Here is a 24,504-nt window from a genome sequence, read left to right as displayed (position 1 = left end):
ATGATTGGGGCAGGTACATTAACAACTTTTAAATGGTGTCTCCAGGAACACGATGAGAAAAGCGTTAGGGGCAACACAGGCAAATATTACTAGCTTAGATGGGAATCAGCCAGCATGGACCAGTTGGGCCCAAGGACGTATTTCTGTACTGTATCACTCCATGGTTCCATGCCTCAGGGCTGACTGTGTAATCACTGAATCACAACTGACACTATATTGAGGTCTATATTGAGAAGTTTTAAAGACAAAGAATAGCCTTGTCACATGAACATTGAAACAGTGAAATGCATCGTTTTATGTCGATGACCAATGCAGTACAAGAATTGTCACCGTGCTTCTGGCATGGCTGCATCTGACCCACTCTAATTGTTTGTCTTTGGAATCTGGGAGCTAAACAGAACTCCCAGAGGAAACCCTGGTCACGTGAAGAGCATACAAACTTCTTATAGAAAGCAGAGGGAATCGAACCCCAGTTGGTGATAGCTGTCACTGTAAAGTGATTCCACTAACCACTAAACCTCCTGTTAGAAACATAGAAAAAAACAGAAAACCTACAGCACAATACAGGCCCTTCGGCCTGCAAAACTGTGCCGAACATGTCCTTATCTGAGAAATTATCTAGGGTTACCCATAGCCCTCTATTTTTCTGAGCTCCATGTAACTGTCCAGGAGTCTCTTAAAAGGCCCTATCGTATCCGCCTCCACCACCATCACCAGCAGCCCATTCCACACACTCACCACTCTGCGTAAAAAAAAAACAAACAACAACAACAACTACAACTTACCCCTGATATCTCCTCTGTACCTACTTCCAAGCATCTTAAAACTGTGACCTCTTGTGCTAGCCGTTTCAGTCCTGGGGGAAAAGCCTCTGACTATCCACACGATCAATGCCTCTCATCATCTTATACACCTCTATCAGGTCACCTCTCATCCTCTGTCGCTCCAAGGAAAAAAGGTGGAGTTCACTCAACCTATTCTCGTAAGACATGATCCCTAATCCAGGCAACATCCTTGAAAATCTCCTCTGCACCCTTTCTATGGTTTCCACATCCTTCCTATAGTGAGGCGACCAGAATTGAGTACAGTACTCCAAGTGGGGTCTGACCAGGGTCCTATATAGCTGCAACATTACCTTTCAGCTCCTAAACTGAATACCACAATTGATGAAGGCCAATGCACCGTATGCTTTCTTAACCACAGAGTCAACCTGTGCAGCAGCCTTGAGTGTCCTATGGACTCAGACCCCAAGATCCCTCTGATCCTCCACACTGCCAGGAGTCTTACCATTAATACTATATTCTGTTGTCTTATTTGACCTACCAAAATGAGCCATTTCACACTTATCTGGGTTGAATTCCATCTGCCACTTCTCAGTCTATTTTTGCATCTTATCTATGTTCCACTGTAACCTCTGGTGACAACCCTCCACACTATCCACAACACCTCCAACCTTTGTGTCATCAGAAAACTTACCAACCCATCCCTCCACTTCCTCATCCAGGTCATTTATAAAAATCACGAAGAGTAGGAGTCCCAGAACAGATCCCTGAGGCACACCACTGGTACCGACCTCCATGCAGAATATGACCCATCTCCAACCACTCTTTGCCTTCTATGGGCAAGTCAGTTCTGGATCCACAAATCAATTTCCCTTTAGATCCCATGCTTCCTTACTTTCTCAATGAGCCTTGCATGGGGTACCTTGTCAAATGCCTTGCTGAAATCCATATATACTATATCTATTGCTCTACCATCATCAATGTGTTTAGTCACGTCCTCAAAAGAAGTCAATCAGGCTCGTACGGCACGACCTGCCCTTGACAAAGCCATGCTGACTATTCCTAATCATATTGTGCCTCTCCAAATATTCATAAATCCTGCCTCTCAGGATCTTCTCCATCAACTTACCAACCACTGAAGAAAGACTCACTGGTCTATAATTTCCTGGGCTATCCCTACTCCCTTTATTGAATAATGGAACAACATTCGCAACCCTCCAATCCTCCAGAACCTCTCCCATCCTCATTGATGATGCAAAGATCATCGCCAGAGGCTCAGCAATCTCCTCCCTCGCCTCCCACAGTAGCCTGGGGTACATCTCGTCCGGTCCCGGTGACTTATCCAACTTGATGCTTTCCAAAAACTGCTGCACATCCTCTTTCTTAATATATACATGCTCAAGGTTTTTAAGTCCGCTAACAGTCATCCCTACAGTCACCAAGATCCTTTTCCGTAGCGAATACTGAAGCAATGTACTCATTAAGTACCTCTGCTATCTCTTCTGGTTCCATACACACTTTTCCCTGTCACACTTGATTGGTCCTATTCTCTCACGTCTTATCCTCTTGCTCTTAACATATTTGAAGAACGCCCTGGGGTTTCCCTTAATCTGGTCCGCCAAGGCCTTCTCATGGCCCCTTCTGGCTCTCCTAATTTCTTTCTTGAGCTCCTTCCTGCTAGCCTTATAATCTTCTAGCTCTCTATCATTACCTAGCTGTTTGAACCTTTCGTAAGCTCTTCTTTTCTTCTTGACTAGATTTACAACAGCCTTTGTCCACCACAGTTCCTGTACCCTACCATCCTTTCCCTGTCTCATTGGAACGTACCTATGCAGAACTCCACACAAATATACCCTGAACGTTTGCCACATTTCTTGAATACGTTTCCCTGAGAACATCTGTTGCCAATTTATGCTTCCAAGTTCCTGCCTGATAGCCTTATATTTTCCCTTACTCCAATTAAATGCTTTCCTAACTTGTCTGTTCCCATCCCTCTCCAGTGCTATGGTAAAGGAGATAGAATTGTGATCACTGTCTCCAAAATGCTCTCCCACTGAGAGATCTGACACCTGACCAGGTTCATTTCCTAAAACCAGATCAAGTACAGCCTCTCTTCTTGTAGGCTTATCTACATATTGTGTCAAGAAACCTTCTTGAACACACCTAACAAACTCCACCCCATCTAAACCCCTCACTCTAGGGACATGCCAATCGATATTTGGGAAAGTAAAATCACCACGACAACCCCATTATTATTATACCTTTCCAGAATCTGTCTCCCTATCTGCTCCTCGATGTCCCTGTTACTATTGGGTGATACATACATACATACATACATACATACACATACACACACACATACATACATACACACACACACACACACACACACACACACACACACACACACACACATACACACACACTGTCTCCAAGCTTTCTCTATTTGAGAGCCAACTGCCTCTTCCTCCGTCTCTTCAGTTTGGTTCCCACCCCCCCAGCAATCCCAGTTTAAACTCTTCCCAGTAGCCGTAGCAAACCTCCCTGCCAGGATATTGGTCTCCCTGGGATTCAAGTGCAACCTGTCCTTTTTGTACAGGTCACTCCTACCCCAAAAGAGGTCCCAATGATCCAGAAATCTGAATCCCTGCCCCCTGCTCCAATCCCTCAGCCACACGTTTATCCTCCACGTCATCACTTATTCCTATACTCACTGTCGTGTGGCACAGGCAGTAATCCCGAGATGACTACCTTTGTGGTCCTGCTTCTCAATTCCTTCCTAACTCCCTGTAGTGTACTTTCAGGAACTCCTCCCCTTTCCTGCCTATGTTATTGGTGCCAATACGTACCACGACCTCTGGCTGTTCTCCTTCCCACTTCAGGATATCTTGGACGTGATCAGAAACATCCCGGACCCTGGCACCTGGGAGGCAAACTACCATCCGTGCTTCTTTCCTGCGTCCACAGAATCGCCTGTCTGACCCCCTAACTATAGAGTCTCCTATCACTGCTGCCATCCCCTTCCTTTCCCTACCCTTCTGAGCCACAGGGCCAGACTTTATGCCAGAGGTGCAGCCTCTGTTGCTTCCTCCAGGTAGGTCATCCCCCCCTCCAACAGTACTGAAGCAGGAGGAGTACTTATTGTCAAGGGGTACAGCCACAGGGACGCTCTCTAACCTCTGACTCCTGCCCTTCCCTCTCCTGACTGTTACCCACCTATCTGTCTCCCCAGGCCGCATTGTGACTACCTGCCTATAGCTCCTCTCTATCATCTCCTCACTCTCCTTGACCAGACAAATGGCATCGAGCTGCATCTCCAGTTCCCTAACATGGTCCCTAAGGAGCTGCAGCTCGACGCACCTGGCGCAGATGTGGCTGTCCGTTGCCCAAGAACAGAGTACTCAATTTTAACGGTTGTCTTCATTAAAATCAGAATATTAGCTAATCTCCTGCAGTGGATTTGCATGCAAAATTATAAAGTCATGCTGGCCAGCATGGTCCTAGTCAGGCAATGCTGTGTTAATTATTCTCATCCAGGTGTGGCAAATGGAACTAGAATTGACCTCCGTTCTGAGGTTGTGGAATGGAGGACTCCAAAAGGTTGCAGGTTTTAACCAATAAATTTTGCTGCGAGCCTGCAAGCTATCTGTAAATTTCTGATATGTGTCCAGAACTTGGTCTGCCTCATGTGTGAAGAATGTTCACTTGAGTAGATTGTCAGATCATTAGCATGTTGTTACATGTCTCAATGACACTGATTGCTTTTGTAAGGTTTTTTTGGGAAGCAATAATTGGAAGTGTTTAGTTCACCATTCAGTAACTAATTAAATCGGTCGGTGAGAGACCGGGTATTCTCTTATGTGACTTGCTGCCTACCATATGGTCTTCATATTATCCACAAAATACCTATCCACCATCTTAAATTCATTCCCTTTTCCATCAGCCATTTGTGGATAGACTCTGGGCTACTTATAAAGTGTGCTCTGACAGCTCACCACGATGTCTTTGAAAGTACTTCCTAAACATATGGATTCCTAGACTATGCTCACTTTACCCTTCACCCAAACAGAAACATACTGCTCCTGTACTCCTGACTTCACACTCTTCATTTTCCCACTTGCTATCCATTCCTTTCCCTTCAAACGGGCTCACCCAATCGAAATCTGCTAGATCCTCCTTAATTCCCACAAAATTAACCCTACTCTGGTATAGTGACCTGCTCTTCAGTTAGTCCTGACGAAGGGTCTCGGCCTGAAACGTCGACTGCGCCTCTTCCTATAGATGCTGCTTGGCCTGCTGCGTTCACCAGCAACTTTGATGTATGTTCTGTGAAGTGGTCGTATAGTTTTCCATCCCTATCTGAAAAATAATAGAATTATGGCCATTCGAGCCAAAGTACTCCCTGACTGTCGCTTCATATCTGCAGTGATGTGAGAAAGCAGCTGTATCCCTCCTCTCTTTGCTAATTCCATGGGGTTGCAGGCTGTGCTGGCCCACTGGAACAGGGCTCCCTCATCTGTGGTCCTTGTTTAATGTTCAGGCTCATTGGCATAAAATAGGTTGGGAATCTAACGGATTTTACTAACGACAACTTAGAGGTGTTTAAGTAACTGCTGGAAGCAGGTACTTCATCAGTCCATGTGAATTGTCAGGGCTTAGAAAGATGTGGGCCTGATGCTGGTAAATGGGATGAGGAATAATGAATGCTTGATGAATATGGTGGGCCTCAGGGTCTATTTATATCTTTTATGATGCTGACTTACAGGAAATGGTCCATGTTAACAGGGTCTTTTTAAGGTTGCCAATTGTTATGGGGGAAGGTCTAGGCAGACCAAGTTAATGAATCTTTGTCTTTTGTATATTTACTGAGTTCTGACCTGTATGCTTCAGTGAAAGAATTGGTGATAGATTAGATTTTAACCTCTGAGTGTGTGTGCATATATAATATAATTCATATTCTAACTTCATGACTCAATAATGGTGTGATCTTTGTTTTGATTTTTTTTATATATATAGCTCAGTTGCAGCAACCTCCTCCCAGCTTTCTGATGCTGGCAAAATTATTGCAAGAATCCTCCTCAGCAGCTGCCATTGGCAGAGAAGATCTGTGGTTGTGATGTAGATACTATCCATTAAGTGGTACAATGGATGTAATCTGCAGAGTACAATTCTCATTTTTAAAAAAGTGCAGAGTGCAGCACTGATTGTTGTATGTGGCCTTTCTCAACCCACAACACCAGCCTTAACTGCCATCCACCAAGAGGGACCAAAATTCTCTACACTAAAATAACCATAATACATTGCACCCTCCTTTTTCAATTTACAAAATTGAACTTAAAGCATTTTCCTGGAAACACATACACTCAGTGACCACTTTATACATAACATTTACACCTCATTAATGCAAATATATAATCAGCCTTGTGTGACCGCAACTCAATGCATGGCCAAGAGGTTCAGTTGTTGTTCAGATTAAACATCAGAATGAGGGAAAAAAGTGATCTATGTGCTTTTGACCTATGGAATAAATGTTAATGCCAGACAGAGTGGTTTGAGTACCTCAGAAACTGCTGATCTCCTGAAATTTTCAAGCACGACAGTTTCCAGAGTTTGCAAAGAATGGTGCAAAAAAAAAATCCAGTGCGCAGCAGTTTAATGAGCAAATGGGTTAAAGAGAGGTCAGTTTAGAATGGCCAGACTGGATCAAACTGACAGGCGGGTGACAGTAACTCAAATAACCAAGAGTGGTATGCTGAAGAACATCTGTGGATGCACAGCACTTCAAACCTTGAAGTGAATAGTCTGCAGCAGAGGCCCACGAACATACAGTCAGGAGCTGCCTTACTAGGTACACTTTATAAATTAGCCACTGAGTGCATCCCTTATCAAGCAAAGAATGACTATCAGTATAAAGGAACGCACGCAAAATGCTGGAGGAATTCAGCAGGCCAAGCAGCATCTATGGAAGTGAATAAACAGTCAACGTTTTAGGCTCAGGTGCAGCATCTGAAGACGTTCTTTTGTTTAGTGTAATCAGTTATCCAGCTTGTTTTCTCTGAGTACCTTTTAAGGTATTCAGTAACTTATTAACGAAGCGCCTTCTACCTCTTACAAAAATTATAACATAATTAGAAAATTTTTGTTTGTTGTACTACATTGTAATGAAATTAAGCAAAACTTCCAGAACAAAAATATTGATGTTTTGTGTTTGTTAAATTAAAAAAATGATTTTCTTTTTCCATGGGTGAGGCACAATAATAGCCATTGCCATGCCTTTTTTGTCATTGCTAATTGAATTTCAGGGTCAGTTTATTGTCATTTTGTCTTACACATATACCACCAAATGAAAAAAATGTTCCTGTGGACCAAGGTGCACAACTCAGTATGTATAATGCATCCACACAGCTGTCCTAACACAGTTTCCACATCAGGGGCACAGAGAATTGTCTCTCCCTGTTCAGTTCTCTTTTTGGAGCATTACATAGGGAATTTGAAACATGTAGTCTATGGGCATTCCCTTTACAATCTGGTTTTAGCAGTACAGTGCCAGAATGAAGCACCATATAGTTGATTGAAAGTTAAATTTTGTAAATAGTTCTGTATCATTCCTCCATTCAACCGGATCTCCCTCCATTAAATAAACCCCTCTCAACACCTGCATTGCCCACATCTCTGGAAGTATTCCTGATCCCACAATCTCACCCACCACCCTCAGCTGAATTCCTATCCACTAATCCTATATTCCCCCTACAGTATTGTCAATCCAATCCCTTATTTTATTTTCATCCCTCCCACCACAACTATCTGTGCTGATGTGAGCTTTCTTCTGCTTTAACACAGCCAAAGAGAAAATCTACTCAGCCTGTAGCTAAATTCTAACTCAGCTTTAGAAAAGGAGTGTAAAGTTCAAAGTAAATTTATTATCAAAGTACATATGTCACCATGTACAGCCCTGAGGCTCACTGCCTTGTGGGCATTCACAGTAGATGCTAAGGAAAACAATAGAATCAATGCAAAACTGTACACAAGATGGAGAAACAATATGCAAAAGATAACAAACAGCAAATACAGAAAGAAAAACAAAATAAATAGCAATAAATATCGAGAACATGCAATGAAGAGTCCTTGAAAGTGAGTTTGTGGGTTGTAATAATAGTTCAATGTTGGGGTGAGTGAAGTTATCCACTTTGGTTCAAGAGCCTGATAACTGAGGGGTTGTAACTGTGTCTGAACCTGGTGGTGTGGGTCCTTAGGCTCCTGTACCTCCTTCCTGATGGCAGCAGTGAGAAGAGAGTTCCTCTGCTGAGCCCTCTTCTGTACTCCCTTTTCACCTATGACTGCGTTCCTGTGCATAGTTCTAACTCCATAATCAAGTTCGCAGACGACACCACGGTGGTTGGCCTGATCAGAGGGGATGACGAGACGTCCTACAGGGACAAGGTCCAGCACCTGGCCGCGTGGTGTGCCGACAGCAACCTTGCCCTTAACACCCAGAAGGCCAAGGAGATCATTGTGGACTTCAGGCATGCTAGGAGCCACACTCATATCCCCACCTACATCAACGGAGCTGTAGTGGAGCATATATCAAGCTTCAAATTCCTTGGTGTCCACATTTCCAATGGATCTCACCTGGTCCCTGAACTCCTCCATCCTGATCAAAAAGGCGCAACAGCGTCTTTATTTCCTGCAGAGCATCAAGAAAGCTCACCTCTGTCCCAGGATACTGACGGACTTTTACCGCTGTACTATTGAGAGCATACTCACCAACTACAACTCAGTGTGGTATGGCGATTGTCCCGTATCGGACCGCAAAGCACTCCAGCGTGTGGTGAAAACTGCCCAGCGGATTATCAGCACCCAATTGCCCACCATTGAGAACATCTACCATAAACGCTGCCTGGGCAGGGCGAAAAGCATTATCAAGGGCGCATCTCACCCTAACCATAGACTTTTTACTCTCCTCCCATCCGGTAGGCACTACAGGAGCCTCCACTCCTGCACCAGCAGGCACAGGAAGAACTTCTTCCCTGAGGCTGTGACCCTGCTGAACCTCACATCACAGCGCTAAGCAGTATTGCACCCATATTGTACTGTCTCAGTACTTTTATAATTGTGTGCTGTAGCACTTACTTTTTATTCACAGTTATCTTGTAAATAACACTATTCTTTGCATTTCTGGTTAGATGCTAATTGCATTTCATTGGCTTTGTATCTGTACTCGGCACAATGACAGTAAAGTTGAATCTAATCTAATCTAAAGAGAGCATAGCCTCGATGGCAGGGGTCCTTGATGATGGATGCTGCTTTCCTGCAATAGCGTTCCTTGTAAATGTGCTCAATGCTGGGGAGAGCTTTACCCATGGTGGACTGGGCTGAATCCACTACTTTTTGTAGGATTTTCCATTCTAGGACATTGGTGTTTCCATACCAGGCTGTCTTTTAACTAGTCAATATGCTCTCCACCACACATTTATAGAAGTTGGTCAAAGTTTTAGATGACATGCCAAGTCTTCACAAACTGCTAAGAAAGTAAATGCACTACCGTGCTTTCTTAGTAATGGCACTTGCGTGCTGAACCTAAACCAGATCCTCTGCAGTTATAAGTTGCTGACCCTCTCAATTTTTCATCTCCTGATAAGGACTGGCTCTTGGACCTCCAGTTTCCTCCTGAAGTCAACAGTCATCTGCTTAATTATGCTGACGTTGAATGAGACGTTGTTGTTGTAGGAACACGCAGCCAGATTTTCAATCTCACCTCCTATATGCTAATTCATCACCATCTTTGATTCAACCAATAACAGTGTCATCAGCAAACTCAGATATGGCATATAACTGCCAATTTCTTATCATTTTATGTGAAACAAATGCCAAAATGTTATTATCCCATCTGAACCACGCCATTTTAGTGCACATTTTATGGTACTCTGAAATATGAAAGCAATTGATTTTAACATTGTTTGTGAAATATTTCTAAAGGGGGAAAGATTATAAGAGTTCTTTATTTCACCTTCCTTTTACTGGGTTCAAGAGCTAATTGTGCCACTTAAAGAAAACACATCACTACCTATGTTAAATGAGGCCTCATGCAAATTTTATTATGTGCAATTAATGCCCAACTATGCTCTGAAAAAAAAACCTGTTCTTTGTGTGAACCTGGTGTTGCCATTCCTGCGGAACACGAAAAGAGGACAAAATTAATTAATTTCAGAGTGAAGGGAATATGTGATTGGTACTGTGCTAAATAGTATTTGCATATAAACTGACCCAGTGTTTTATGCAACAGATGCATCCACTTATGATTGACATTAATAATGCTGATTGAGCATGATGGCAAAGATGTATTTTTTTTTATAAGTTATATTTTCGTGCCCTTTGCGCATACTGGTTTAAGGGCCAAAAAAACTTCTTGCCTATTGTACCGTGCAATTTCTGGTTTTTATTACCTCCCACTTTTTCCATAGTCAGCCTTTTACTTGACATTCAATGAAATGAAAACAACATCGAGAAACCAGAGATTCACCTATGAATTGGATGCGGTATCCAAAGGAGAAGAAAATTATACATAATTGATCCATTTTGAGTACAGAGACAAACTAATGGAAAGGTTAGCTAACTGAATAGATGTTTCAAAGATTATAAGACCATAGGACAAAGGAGCAGAAGTCGGCCATTCGGCCCATCGAGTCTGCTCCGCCATTTTATCATGAGCTGATCCATTCTCCCATTTAGTCCCACTCCCCCGCCTTCTCACCATAACCTTTGATGCCCTGGCTACTCAGATATCTATCAATCTCTGTCTTAAATACACCCAATGACTTGGCCTCCACTGCTGCCCGTGGCAACAAATTCCATAGATTCACCTCCCTCTGACTAAAAAAATTTCTTCGCATTTCTGTTCTGAATGGGTGCCCTTCAATCCTTAAGTCATGCCCTCTCGTACTAGACTCCCCCATCATGGGAAACAACTTTGCCACATCCACTCTGTCCATGCCTTTCAACATTTGAAATGTTCCTATGAGGTCTCCCCTCATTCTTCTAAACTCCAAGGATTACAGTCCAAGAGCGGACAAACGTTCCTCATATGTTAACCCTCTCATTCCCGGAACCATTCTAGTGAATCTTCTCTGTACCCTCTCCAATGTTAGCACATCCTTTCTTAAATAAGGAGACCAAAACTGCCTACAGTACTCCAAGTGAGGTCTCACCAGTGCCTTATAGAGCCTCAATATCACATCCCTGCTCCTATACTCTATTCCTCTAGAAATGAATGCCAACATTGCATTCGCCTTCTTCACTAGTGACTCAACCTGGAGGTTAACTTCAAGGGTATCCTGTACGAGGACTCCCAAGTCCTGTTGCATCTCCGAACTTTGAATTCTTTCCCCATTTCAATAATAGTCTGCGCATTATGACTTTATTTGCCAGTTAATTTTATTAATATGATTGAGAAGCATTAACTAAGCTGAAGATATTTTATGTTCCACAAATATTTGCTTGTTTAAAGGTAATTCATTTTATCAAGCAGTCTTATTAAAGAAAGTCATAGCTTGAATAACTATCCATTATATTGCAGTCCCTCAATAAATATAATGTGTCTTTCCGGTAATGGGATAAGGTTTTACACAGTTCAGTCCCAACAGCTGAATGTGGCTTTGATTCTTTAACTGGACTGGGATCATATCCAACAGGGAATCCACCACATGTCTTTAAGAAGCTGGTCTCACAAGACTGTTAATGATTATTTAAATGTTTTAGATTTCTGCTCTTTGCCATGATCTAGCCTCCAATACTAAGCAGAGTGAAACTAAGGAAATTGTTGGAAATTGCCTAAAGGAAAGAAAAAACAATCCTAGCTATCACAAATCAAGAATAATAGTGAAACTAGAAGCAGTGTATCTTCATTTGATGTTCAAAAGCCAAAATAAAGCAAATGTGGGAATTCCAGCCTTTCTTTTATGTCCCCAAATCCCTGCCAAAAACCTTTCTTGATCGTGTGTAGAATTTAGAAATGTTAGGTTGTAAATTTGACCTATTAGCCTAAAATTTTATATTTATTTAGTCATATGTTTCAGTACAAGATTTGAATTTTGTTCCGAGATTTGGCTTAAGTAAGAACTTGAGGCAGCAATCCATTCGAGGACTGCCAAAGGATGTTGCTTTACTGCAAAGCATTTTTATAACCTCACACCATGTGTATTCATTGTACAAAAGGTTTTATGTTGATACACCATAACTTTTATTTATTTGCTCGGGTTTGGCAGGAAGTAGTACTTAAAAACATGTACACAGGCAGCTGTCAAACGTTAGAAACGAAAAGAATGTCCTTTTTTTAAGGAGCATAACCAAGAAAATTAAGCCATAAATAATTATACTTCTAATGGCTTTTACATCCCTCTGTTCTGTCTGGGTTGTGTTTGCCTCCCAAATGATTCCCTCGAGATTTCCCCTCAATAAATAAAAGTTGGGATTTAGTACAGTATTTGCCAGCAGGAAATGAGGAGAAGTGAAGATGGAGAGGTAATGGAGTTGGCAAGGGGAAGAGGGAAAAACAAGTCTACTAATTACATGCTGTGGGCCTGGAGAATCAAAATCTGACAAGGAGTAGTGAGGTTGAAACCTTTTCTCCTGAAGTCCACGAGCAATGAGGGTGATGTATTACACTATAGCAAGTCAAGTACAACTGAAGGTGGACTGATGAAAATCTACATGTTTTTATAACAAATGAGTCATTCACGTCTGCTCAAATTGTGGGCATGCTCTGTTGGTGCCAGAATGTGTAGCAACATTTGCGGGCTGGCTCAAGCACATCCTTAGGTCGTGTTGGTCGTTAACGCAAATGACACATTTCCCTGTGTGATTCAATGTCATATGATAAATAAATAAATGAATCCAAATCTGAAGTCTTTTCTAAGGAGCACCAGAGATTTTTTTAAAAATCAAATTTGTGAAAACCATTCATGAGGAAAGTTAGTAATATAACTTACTCAAGTAGCCTGGCAGGTAATCAAAGCAAATGTCTGCCAGAATATTTTTGCGTCATTATAGATGTGTAGTTCTACGGTTCTGAATATTTTAAATGCAGGGTAAGACACCTTGGAATTAAACTGACTACCTTGTGTATTCTGAAGCATGGAAAAATGACTGTTGTTGAATAATTTCAGATATGAGATCAAGGCTGTCATTGAACAGTAAATGATAAAAGAAAGATACATATATTTGTATGGGGTAGACCAGATGTTGATGCAGGTAAGACATACTGTAGCTCTCTGTACTGTGTGATGTTGCTAGTTAGTTCAAAATGTACGAAAGATCTAGTGCCTCCATTCTACGATTCACTTTCTCAGAAAATCAAGTGTTTCGGGATTAATAACTTGTGTTCTAAATCCAGCCTACGCTGAACCTACTGTATGTCCAGACATTGTAGAACCTTTGTCACACAAAAGTAAAATACATAGAATGTTTTAGTTTTCGTGTTGTTCAAAGGGTTTCATTAGAAATTGATCCATGCATCAAAAGGAATATGAAACCAAGGTGTTGGGAAGACTACTGATTGTGGACTTCAGGAAGGGTAAGACGAAGGAACACATGCCAATCCTCATAGAGGGGTCAGAAGTGGAGAGAGTGAGCAGTTTCAAGTTCCTGGGTGTCAATTGAAGGTGGACTGATGAAAATCTACATGTTTTTATAACAAATGAGTCATTCACTTGTCTGCTCAAATTGTGGGCATGCTCTGTTGGTGCCAGAATGTGTAGCAACATTCTGAGGATCTAACCTGGTCCCAACATATTAATGCAGTTATAAAGAAAGCAAGACAGCAGCTATACTTTATTAAAGTTTGAAGAGACTTGGTATGTCAACAGATAACTCAAAAACTCCTATAGTGGTACTGTGGAGAGCATTCTGACAGGCTGCACAGGGCCGAAAGACGTGCGGAATGCAAGAATATTCTATTGCACCCCAGCACAATATTTGCATTATATTCAAACTTGCATTGGAAAACATATATTGTAAGTTGTATAGAGTACAGATTCTTTACTTCTATAGATACATGGTGGAGAGCATACTGACTGGTTGCATCACAGCCTGATATGGAAGCATCAATGCCCTTGAATGTAAAAGCCTACTAAAAGTAGTAGACATAGCCCAGTTTATCACAGACAAAGACCTTCCTACTATTGAGCACAATTACAGGAAACGATGTTGCAAGGAAGCAGCATCCATCATAAGGACCCCCACCCCCCAGGCCATGCAAAACTGGTGTTTCTGATACACATTGATGTCACAGTTTGTCTCCAGACATCTTGTGCTTACGTTTAGTGTTCTACCAAAAAAATCTTAAGAAATTAATTAAATAGCTTCAGGAGATTAAAATTTAGTAATATCTTTGTGTGCTTTTCCCTGCTTACCCCATAATGGCCTTGTCATATGTTATTGATTACAGTTGGGCATTCAACATGATCACCCCTTCAGGGTTAATCAAAAATTATCAGGCCCTGAGCCTCTGTTCTTCCCTCTGCAAATAGATTCTCAACTTCTTTGTTGGGAGACAGTGGTCAGTGCAGATTGGTAAAAACACCTCTCCTCAGTGATAGGCTCCACTCTCTCTGGCTCTACCATCGTTAGGAGTTTGAGGAAATTTTTGTGCATCACCAAAAACTCTCGCACATTTCCATAGATTTACAGTGGAGAGCGTTCTAACTGGTTGCATGACAAGCTGGTATGAAGGATCTAATGCAGACATCCCACCCTGCAAAAACTCATTTCAGGGAGGTAGCACCATCAATTTGCGGGAGACTTCCAGGAGAGGTGGGGTGTCTGCAATGGAGTAGCTCCTTAGCAGCTGGCCAGCTAGTTTAAATAACGTTAGCTATGCTAATGAACGAATGACACCTGTTAAACTCACCTCAACACGCCTTTTACAGCCTTAACCCACAATAGAAAAGTCACTGTTGCAAACAGTGCAGTGAGCAACACTGTCATTATTTTTGACCCCAATTAGGCAGGGGTACACTTTAGTGTAGTCTGGGGTGACGTACATTTTTTATTTTTTTTGGAACACTCTGTCATGGTGCACTGTCGCTTCTGCTCTCTCTCTCTCTCGTGGTCGCTCGCGCGCTCTCGCTTGCTTTCTCTCGCTCGCTCGCTCTCAAAAAAATTGATTTCCGTGATAATGTACATAATTTGCGGGCATCGGAGCCACTATTAATATGTGGGAGACTCCCGGAACTTCTGGGAGAGGTGGGATGTCTGCTAATGCATGGAAGCGCAAGAAGCACAAGAGGGTTTTAGACTCAGCCAGCTCCATCACAGGCACAACCCATCTCACCTTCAAAGACATTTTCAAGAGGCAGTGACTAAGAAGGTGACATCCATTACTAAGGACCCTCACTATCCAGGCCATGCCCTTTGTTACTACCATCAAGGAGGAGGTGCTGGTTCTTGTAGACCCACACTCAGTGACTACCCCTCCACCATCAAATTTCTGAACACTACCTCATTATTTCTTTATATATTTATTTTGTAACTTGTGGTGATTTTATGTCTTTGTATTCTATTGTTACCACAAAACAGCAAATTTAATGACATTTAAGTCAGTGATGATAAACCAAATTCTAATGTTGTTGTTATCTGCAAATTTTCAAATTGCATTCTCAGGTCCAAATAAGTTCATATAAGTGGCGAACAGCAGTTTATCCAAATTGATCCTTATAAAACATCATGGTCTAGAAATTGAATCACAGGTGCATTCAGGTTTTATTGAAAATTTCTTAAAATAGTAGACCTCACTTGAGTTGTATGAAGCCTGTAATATTTGTTTCAGTCCTCAGTGCTCAGAAACACTAACATACAGATAATCACTAACATGCGCATCACCGTGATAGTACTTCTGTAACTTAACAGCTGCATGTGTGACCCTTGCTTTGAGGAATATGGATGCTGAATATAGCTCACACAATTGATAATAGCTGATGAGCAATTTGCTTCAGTATTTTTTTTGTCTTGGGATATCAGCTTAATAAAAGAACTTTCTAAGTTAAGTCTTCTTCTCACTAGATGCAAGTATTGGAATTACGATGAACGTCTGCTCACATCCAGTGTTATCATTGTCTTCCATAATGAAGGATGGTCAACACTTATGAGAACTGTCCACAGTGTAATCAAGAGGACACCCAAAAAGTACCTAGCAGAAATTGTTCTAATTGACGATTACAGTAACAAAGGTAAGAGCTTCCTTCCTTTTAGGGACCGAAATCTTGCCCCGTAACATTACCCCTCTGCTTTTTTGTCCTTTAAGATGCTTATAAATGGCTCCATGCCCTTTCTGGCATCTTCCCCCTTCCTTCTCAGTCCTGAAGAAGAGTCTCAGCCTGAGATGTCGACTATCTATTCATTTCCATAGATGCTGCCTGACCTGTTGGGTTCCTCCAGCATTTTATATATGTTTCCATGACCAATATTTTTTGCCATGTTCTAAAATCGAAGGGCTAATATGGGAAATAAGTTGATATTTATGTCAAGTTTGTTGACCTCCAAATCTCTGTAGACATTTATCAGTCAGTGAATTTAATTTCTAAATATAATATCGCAGTTTAGAAACTGTGACAATGTATATTTTAGCAGCAAGCTCCCACAAACCCCAGTAACCTAATCTAGTTTAGTGATATTAATTACATGATAAATCATGGCCAGGCTGGTGGGTATAACTTCTCCTGGTGTAAATAGATGGCAAGTGAGTTGGAGGAGAAATTGATTAGTCTGTGAGAGGAGAATATAGTACAGGAAAATAAGTGAGCAACTTATTTTGGTGGGTGGTGGGATGGAGATAAGCCTCTACCAAAGAAGATATAAAGCTCTCCTTCCCTCCAGTAGCCTGTAGGCCACCCCTGGGCCAGCAGTAGCACCTGCTTAGCCCCCCGCTCAGGGTCACACGAAGCCTTGGGAGCAGGTGGTGGATGGTCGTATGAGCATCTGGTGCATATCACAAGTCCTGGTTATGTGACCACCGACGCCAGGCAGACAATCTCTGAAGAGTATTGATACTGGCTGGAGTCACCCATCTTGTAAAGATACTGCCCAGAAGGCATTGGCAAACCACTTCTTTAGAAACATTTGCCCAGAACAATCATGGTCAAGGATAAGACCACGATTGCCCACATTAAGTCAACACGGCACATGATGGTGATGATAAACTTATTTTAGGTGGCACAATAGCTTAGCAGTTAGCATAACACTTTAGAGCACCAGCAGTCTGGGTTCAATACCTGCCACTTTTCGTAAAGAGTTTGTACGTTATCCCCACGACCTCATAGGTTTTCTCCAGGTTCTCTTGTTTCCTCCCACATTCCAAAGACATAGGATTAGGATTAGTGAGTTGTTGTCATGCTATGTTCACATTGGAAGCAAAGTGACACTTGCGGGTGGCACGCAGGTACATCCTCGGACTATGTTGGTCATTGACGCAAACAACACATTTAACTCTATATTTCATTATGTAGATGTACTTGTGATTAATAAAGTTAATTTAAACTAATCAAAGGGGATATATGAAAATCCTTTGAGAGATGACGTTAACTCTGAGCTGAATAGTCTCCTCTGATCCCATATGAGAATATAAGAAACTATAATGTAATGTGATTCCTCACTTTTGTTCATTCTTTCCTGTGCATTTACCATCTGGCATCCATTGCCTAGCCTGGAATTTGTTTTACAGTTTTAAAAAAAAGTATAACATTTTCAGGAATCCACAAGGGGGCATCATTTTGCAAGAGATTCTGCAGATGCTTGAAACCCAGAGCTACACACAAAATGCTGCAAGAATGCAGCAGGTCAGGCAGCATCTATGGAAAGGAATAAAGAGTTGACAGTTCAGGCCTAGACCTTCCATCAGGACTAGTCTCAACCCGAAACGTCGACTTTTTATTCCATTCCCTAGATGCTCTCTGACCTGCTGAATTCCACATTTTGTGTGTGTTGCTCATCATTTTACAAGCTCTTTGCTTTGGGACTGCACTTTAATATGGAATTTATAGCAATATGTGAACAAAATGAAAATTTTACTCTTGACTCTGAGGAACTCACACTGATTCCCAGCACTTCTGCTCCCTCATATTGGTAAAATAGGCATTTCCACACTAGGTAGGCACTTTCACCTCCACTTCTACCCCACCACTGCTAATTTCAGATAATCAGTTTAAATAAAAACAGCCTTGAAAACAGTAGCCACAAAACTACTGGATTGTTTGTTAGAGCCGTCTGATTCACCAAAGTCCTTTGGGGAAGGAAAGCTGTCTCCCTTATATGGGTAGTCATGGGCAATTAGGAATGGACAACGCATGCTGATGGTGCCACTGATGTCCACGTACTGGAAACAAGTGGAAACAAAAATAAAAATGACGACATTAAGTTGAAGCTGTTCTCAGGTCTGCTGGTAGCCACAATCCAGCACATGTAGGCTACCAACTGCGACTCCAGCCTTGAACTCCAGGCTGGGTCTTTATGTGCACATTGGAAGTGATTGCGCAACCACCAACTGCGACTCCAGCCTTGAACTCCAGGCCAGGTCTTTATATGCTGCTATTGTGACTCCCGTCTCCCCTTCCCCCACCACCACTCCGCAGCCCCGTCTTCCTCAGATCCCACCGTCAACTCCTGGGCCCTCAGAGGCTCCATCTTCCTCTCACCCCAACCCTCCCCTCTCCATTGACACCCCCAGCCTCCCCCCTCCCCCCTCTGATCCCAGCTCTCATCCGTGCCGGGTCTTTACCATCCCCTCCGACCTTCAACTGTCGGAGGCAGAACGCTCTGTTCTCAGTAAGGGCCTCACGTTTGTCCCCCTTCGCCCACACCTCAGTGAGTTCCGTGTTCGCCACGATGCGGAACTTTTCTTCCGCCGTCTCTGTCTCCGAGCCTACTTCTTCGGCAAGGACTCTTCCACCCCCACCGATGACCCCTTCTCCCGTCTTCAACCCTCCTCTTCTTCATGGACACCCCGCTCTGGTCTTCTGCCTGCTCTGGATCTCTTTATTGCTAACTGCTGACGGGACATCAACCGTCTCGACTTCACTGCACCTTGTCCCCATTCCAACCTCACTCCTTCGGAACGCTCTGCTCTCCACTCCCTCCGCACTAATCCTAACCTTATTATTAAACCCGTCGATAAGGGGGGTGCTGTTGTAGTCTGGCGTACTGACCTCTACCTTGCCTCGCACAGCAACAACTCGCGGATACCTCCTCTTATTTACCCCTCGATCGTGACCCCACTAAGGAGCACCAGGCCATTGTCTTCCACACCATCACCGACTTTATCCGCTCAGGGGATCTCCCATCCACTGCTACCAACCTTATAGTTCCCACACCCCGCACTTCCCGTTTCTACCTCCTACCCAAGATCCACAAACCTGCCTGCCCTGGTCGACCTATTGTCTCAGCTTGCTCCTGCCCCACCGAACTCATTTCTGCATACCTTGACACTGTTTTATCACCCCTTGTTCAATCCCTTCCGACCTATGTTCGTGACACTTCTCACGCTCTTAAACTTTTCGATGATTTTAAGTTCCCTGGCCCCCACCGCTTTATTTTCACCTTGGATGTCCAGTCCTTATATACTTCCATCCCCCATCAGGAAGGTCTCAAAGCTCTACGCTTCTTTTTGGATTCCAGACCTAATCAGTTCCCCTCTACCACCACTCTGCTCCGTCTAGCGGAATTAGTCCTTACTCTTAATAATTTCTCCTTTGGCTCCTCCCACTTCCTCCAAACTAAAGGTGTAGCTATGGGCACCCGTATGGGTCCTAGCTATGCCTGCCTTTTTGTTGGGTTTGTGGAACAATCTATGTTCCGTGCCTATTCTGGTATCTGTCCCCCACTTTTCCTTCGCTACATCGACAACTGCATTGGTGCTGCTTCCTGCACGCATGCAGAACTCGTTGACTTTATTAACTTTGCCTCCAACTTTCACCCTGCCCTCAAGTTTACCTGGTCCATTTCCGACACCTCCCTCCCCTTTCTAGATCTTTCTGTCTCTGTCTCTGGAGACAGCTTATCCACTGATGTCTACTATAAGCCTACTGACTCTCACAGCTATCTGGACTATTCCTCTTCTCACCCTGTCTCTTGCAAAAACGCCATCCCCTTCTTGCAATTCCTCCGTCTCCGCTGCATCTGCTCTCAGGATGAGGCTTTTCATTCTAGGACGAGGGAGATGTCTTCCTTTTTTAAAGAAAGGGGCTTCCCTTCCTCCACTATCGACTCTGCTCTTAAACGCATCTCCCCCATTTCACGTACATCTGCTCTCACTCCATCCTCCCACCACCCCACTAGGAATAGGGTTCCCCTGGTCCTCACCTACCACCCCACCAGCCTCCGGGTCCAACATATTATTCTCCGTAACTTCCGCCACCTCCAACGGGATCCCACCACTAAGCACATCTTTCCCTCCCCCCCTCTCTCTGCATTCCGCAGGGATCGCTCCCTACACAACTCTCTTGTCCATTCGTCCCCCCCATCCCTCCCCACTGATCTCCCTCCTGGCACTTATCCGTGTAAGCGGAACAAGTGCTACACATGCCCTTACACTTCCTCCCTTACCACCATTCAGGGCCCCAAACAGTCCTTCCAGGTGAGGCATCACTTCACCTGTGAGTCGACTGGGGTGATATACTGCGTCCGGTGCTCCCGATATGGCCTTTTATATATTGGCGAGACCCAACGCAGACTGGGAGACCGCTTTGCTGAACATCTACGCTCTGTCCGCCAGAGAAAGCAGGATCTCCCAGTGGCCACACATTTTAATTCCACATCCCATTCCCATTCTGACATGTCTATCCACGGCCTCCTCTACTGTAAAGATGAAGCCACACTCGGGTTGGAGGAACAACACCTTATATTCCGTCTGGGTAGCCTTCAACCTGATGGCATGAACATCGACTTCTCTAACTTCCGCTAAGGCCCCACCTCCCCCTCGTACCCCATCTGTTACTCATTTTTATGCACACATTCTTTCTCTCACTCTCCTTTTTCTCCCTCTGTCCCTCTGAATATACCTCTTGCCCATCCTCTGGGTCCCCCCCCCTTGTCTTTCTTCCTGGACCTCCTGTCCCACGATCCTCTCGTATCCCCTTTTGCCTATCACCTGTCCAGCTCTCGGCTCTATCCCTCCCCCTCCTGTCTTCTCCTATCATTTTGCATCTCCCCCTCCCCCTCCAGCTTTCAAATCCCTTACTCACTCTTCCTTCAGTTAGTCCTGACGAAGGGTCTCGGCCTGAAACGTCGACTGCGCCTCTTCCTATAGATGCTGCTTGGCCTGCTGCGTTCACCAGCAACTTTGATGTATGTTACATGTAGGCTATCATTTTTTTAATTCATTAACTTTTTTAGCTAAGTTCTTATGAGTCCTGATGAAAGATCTTCACCTGAAAGTCAACTGTTCTTTAGCGCAACCTGCTGACTTCCTCCAGCGTTTTGCAAGTTGTTCAATGTTCTTATAACCAGCAGAGCCATTTCCAAAAGAAAATAAGATATAGCAGAAGCAAATTAGGCCATTTGGCCCATCGAGTTTGCTCCACCATTTCATCATGGCTGATCCAGTTTCCCTCTCAGCCCCAATCTCTTGCCTTCTCCCCGTAACCTTTTGTGCCCTGACCAATCAAGGATCTATCAACCTCTGCCTTAAATATACCCAATGACTTGGCCTCCACAGCTGCCTGTGGCAACAAATTCCACAGATTCACCACTCTCTGGCAAAAGAAATTCCTCCTCATCTCTGTTTGTAAAAGAACACCCCTCTATTCTGAGACGGTGTCCTCTGGTCTTAGACGCCCCCACCGCTGGAAACATCATTTCCACATCCACTCTGTCTCCCTGGGGCCCAGGTACTCCTGGTTGTCAATTAATCAGCTTGATGAAATTTAGCTTACTTTTAGAGTAACCAGATGGATTTCTGATAATGTCAGCTCACCCTTCTAAAGTGATTCAAAAAAAAGTTTCCTCTGCATTTGTTGCTAAATGTAGTTTGGCATAAAGTAACTATTAAACCAAGTAACCTTAATGCATAATTATCTAAAAATTAGACCCATTTATTCATGCTTTTCTGTGTGATTTGTACAGAAATACTCATTTCTGCACATGATAACACACTGGCATGTACTTCAGAGCTGATTAGCGACAATCTGGAAATTGGCACATGGACATACAGGTTTAATTCATTTTACACATCTAAAGTTCGCCCAGTGTCAGGCACACATCTAATGACATAATATGGAGCACAGCAGACATGGCAAGGGAAAAAGGGAGTGAAGCCCTTTTACAAGACATTAAAGAGTTAAGAATGTAAAGTAGCCCCACTGGGGTCAAGATATTTTATCCACAATCTCTACCAACCTAATTTCCCAGTGTTCCATTGTTGCACATAAACATCACTCACAAAGATCACAACATCTCTATATTACACCTATCAACTCAAAACACTTTGATTACCAGCTTCTTAATCCCTGTACTTTACAATGGCATTGGACCATTTGTATTATAGGAATTGATTAGATAGCCCATCAGTGGAGAAGCAGTTACAGATTGGGTCACAGCTTTGCAGAATACACCCCCCTCCCATTCAGTTTGCAAAGGTGACCCTGAGCTTCCAATTGTCTCTCACTTCAGTTCGCTGGTGCTGTCCCACTCTGACCTCTCCACCTTGAGTCTTATTGCTCTGATTGCAGATGTGATTATGTTACTAAACTATAAATTGCAGACACTGGACTAGTGACATGGATCATCAGTTATGTTGTAATTATCCATTCCATTATTGGTAGTCATTTCAGAAATTAAACTGCTTTAAATAAGAACAAAAAATATGGAAATACTCAACGGTCAGGCCACATCTGTGAGAAGAGAATCAGAATCAGGTTTAATATCACTGGCAAATGTTGTGAAATTTGATAACTGTGTGTCAGTACAATGCAATACATGATAATATTTTTTTTAACTGTGATTTACAGTAAGTGTTTGAATATCAAATAATTCAGTGTCCATCCAGACATCAGATGGCAGAGGGAAAGGAGCTGTTCCTGAATTGCCGAGTGTGTGCCTTCAGGCTTCTGCATCTCCTTCCTGATGGTAACAGGCCTCTTCCCAATTAACGTTTCAGATTGAATTCTCACCACAGATCCTATGATATTCTCACCCTCTTTGCTTTCAGAATTTTCCTAAATCTCTACCAACAGATTTCAGCGTAGTTAAAATTTGTAAGTTTAAAATCTCTCATCAAGCGACAGCACTCATTTTGTACGTACAGATTTAATTGCATGAAGCTGTGACGTGGTTTCACATTCAGTCCATTCTTTTGAAAAGAAATCCTACTGCACACAGAGCACAGAAATAGGTCTTTCGGCCCATCTAGTCAATATTGACCTGATCTTCTGCCGCGTCCCATATGCTTGCACCTGAACTATATCCGTTCAAACCCTTCCCAGCTATGTACCTATCTGACATCTCCCAAATGTTACAATTGAACCTGCATTCACTATTTTCAGTGGCAGTTCATTCCATACTCTGAGTGAAGAAGTTCACTGTCCAATTCCATTTAAGTATTTCACCTTTCACCCTGAACCTATGACCTCTAGTCCTAGTATCACCCAACCTGTGAGGAGAAGGCCTGCGTATATATACCCCTCATAATTGTGTACACCTCTTTGGATCTCTCATTCCCAGCATTCCAGGGAATAAAGTCCTATGGACATGACTCTTTGTCCATGAAGTCTTTTGGACTTGACTGCCCAGAGTTTTGCACCATGGGCTGTTTTTAATTGTAGCATTAACTTCAAAATTAGTTTGGCTTCAAATAATTTACTGTTTTTTGTTGTTGTCTTGTCTCCAGCACATTTAAAAGAAAGATTAGATGAGTATTTGAAACAATGGAATGGATTAGTCAAAGTATTTCGAAATGAAAGAAGGGAAGGATTAATTCAAGCACGAAGTATTGGTGCTCATAAAGCAACACTTGGACAGGTAGAGTATGGATTCTTATTCATTCAAATTCTGCATGATGTGGAAAAGCATCTTTTTCTAGAATATTAGTTGAAATTCTCAACTAACGGCCCAGAGACTTTTTCAAATTCTACTAGAGCAGCAAGGCAATTTAAATTCAGTTTATTAAATAAGTCTGAATAAAATAGATGAAACTGCTAGATTGTCATAAAAACCCATCTGGTTCACTTATATGCTTTAAAAATCGAAATCTTATTCACAACAATATGTTTAACTGTTCAGTGTCTTAGAATTGTTTCAGCACAGATGGAAACTGTATACAAGTTTTATACCGGAGCAACTCACTAGTTCCATCTACTGTCTTCTTCCGTGCAGCTTTGCAAATTTGTTTTCACCATATATTTATTCAATCCCCTTTTGAAGTCCACAATGCGCATTCCAGATTCCTTCAATGCACTGCATTAAAATATTCTCCCAAATCACTGTTAATTTGCTTTCCTTTTGTTTCATACTGTGACTTCTAATCCTTGTCACCTCCACCAGTGGGAACACCTGTGAATATCCACTCAGTCCACACTCCTTATCATTTTAAATACTTTTATCAGATCTCCTAAAGCCTTCTCCCTAAAGAAAAACAGTCTCAGCCTCTTTCCATTCTTTTAACTATAGTCCCTCATCACAGAAACTATTCTGGTAAGCTTTGACATTCTTCCTATAATGCCGTAACCAGAATTGAATAGAATAC

The 24,504-nt window shown here is 42.7% G+C and overlaps 1 protein-coding gene across 2 annotated transcripts in view; it reads left to right on the top strand.

The window, feature by feature from the left end:
* The window catches only part of galnt7 (UDP-N-acetyl-alpha-D-galactosamine: polypeptide N-acetylgalactosaminyltransferase 7), a 145,258-nt gene that overhangs the window by 82,442 nt on the left and 38,312 nt on the right, over nucleotides 1-24,504 (top strand). For both annotated transcript variants that reach the window (XM_063049485.1, XM_063049484.1), the window contains exons 3-4: nucleotides 15,837-16,003; nucleotides 23,650-23,780. In XM_063049485.1, coding sequence (XP_062905555.1) covers nucleotides 15,837-16,003; nucleotides 23,650-23,780 — 298 coding nt within the window. The remainder of the gene's footprint in view (nucleotides 1-15,836; nucleotides 16,004-23,649; nucleotides 23,781-24,504) is intronic.

This window comes from Mobula hypostoma, chromosome 5 (assembly GCF_963921235.1).
Source record: "Mobula hypostoma chromosome 5, sMobHyp1.1, whole genome shotgun sequence".
Taxonomy (NCBI): Eukaryota; Metazoa; Chordata; class Chondrichthyes; order Myliobatiformes; family Myliobatidae; genus Mobula; species Mobula hypostoma.
The sequence above is the reverse complement of the archived record's forward strand: the minus strand, read 5'-3'. Positions and strand labels throughout refer to the sequence as shown.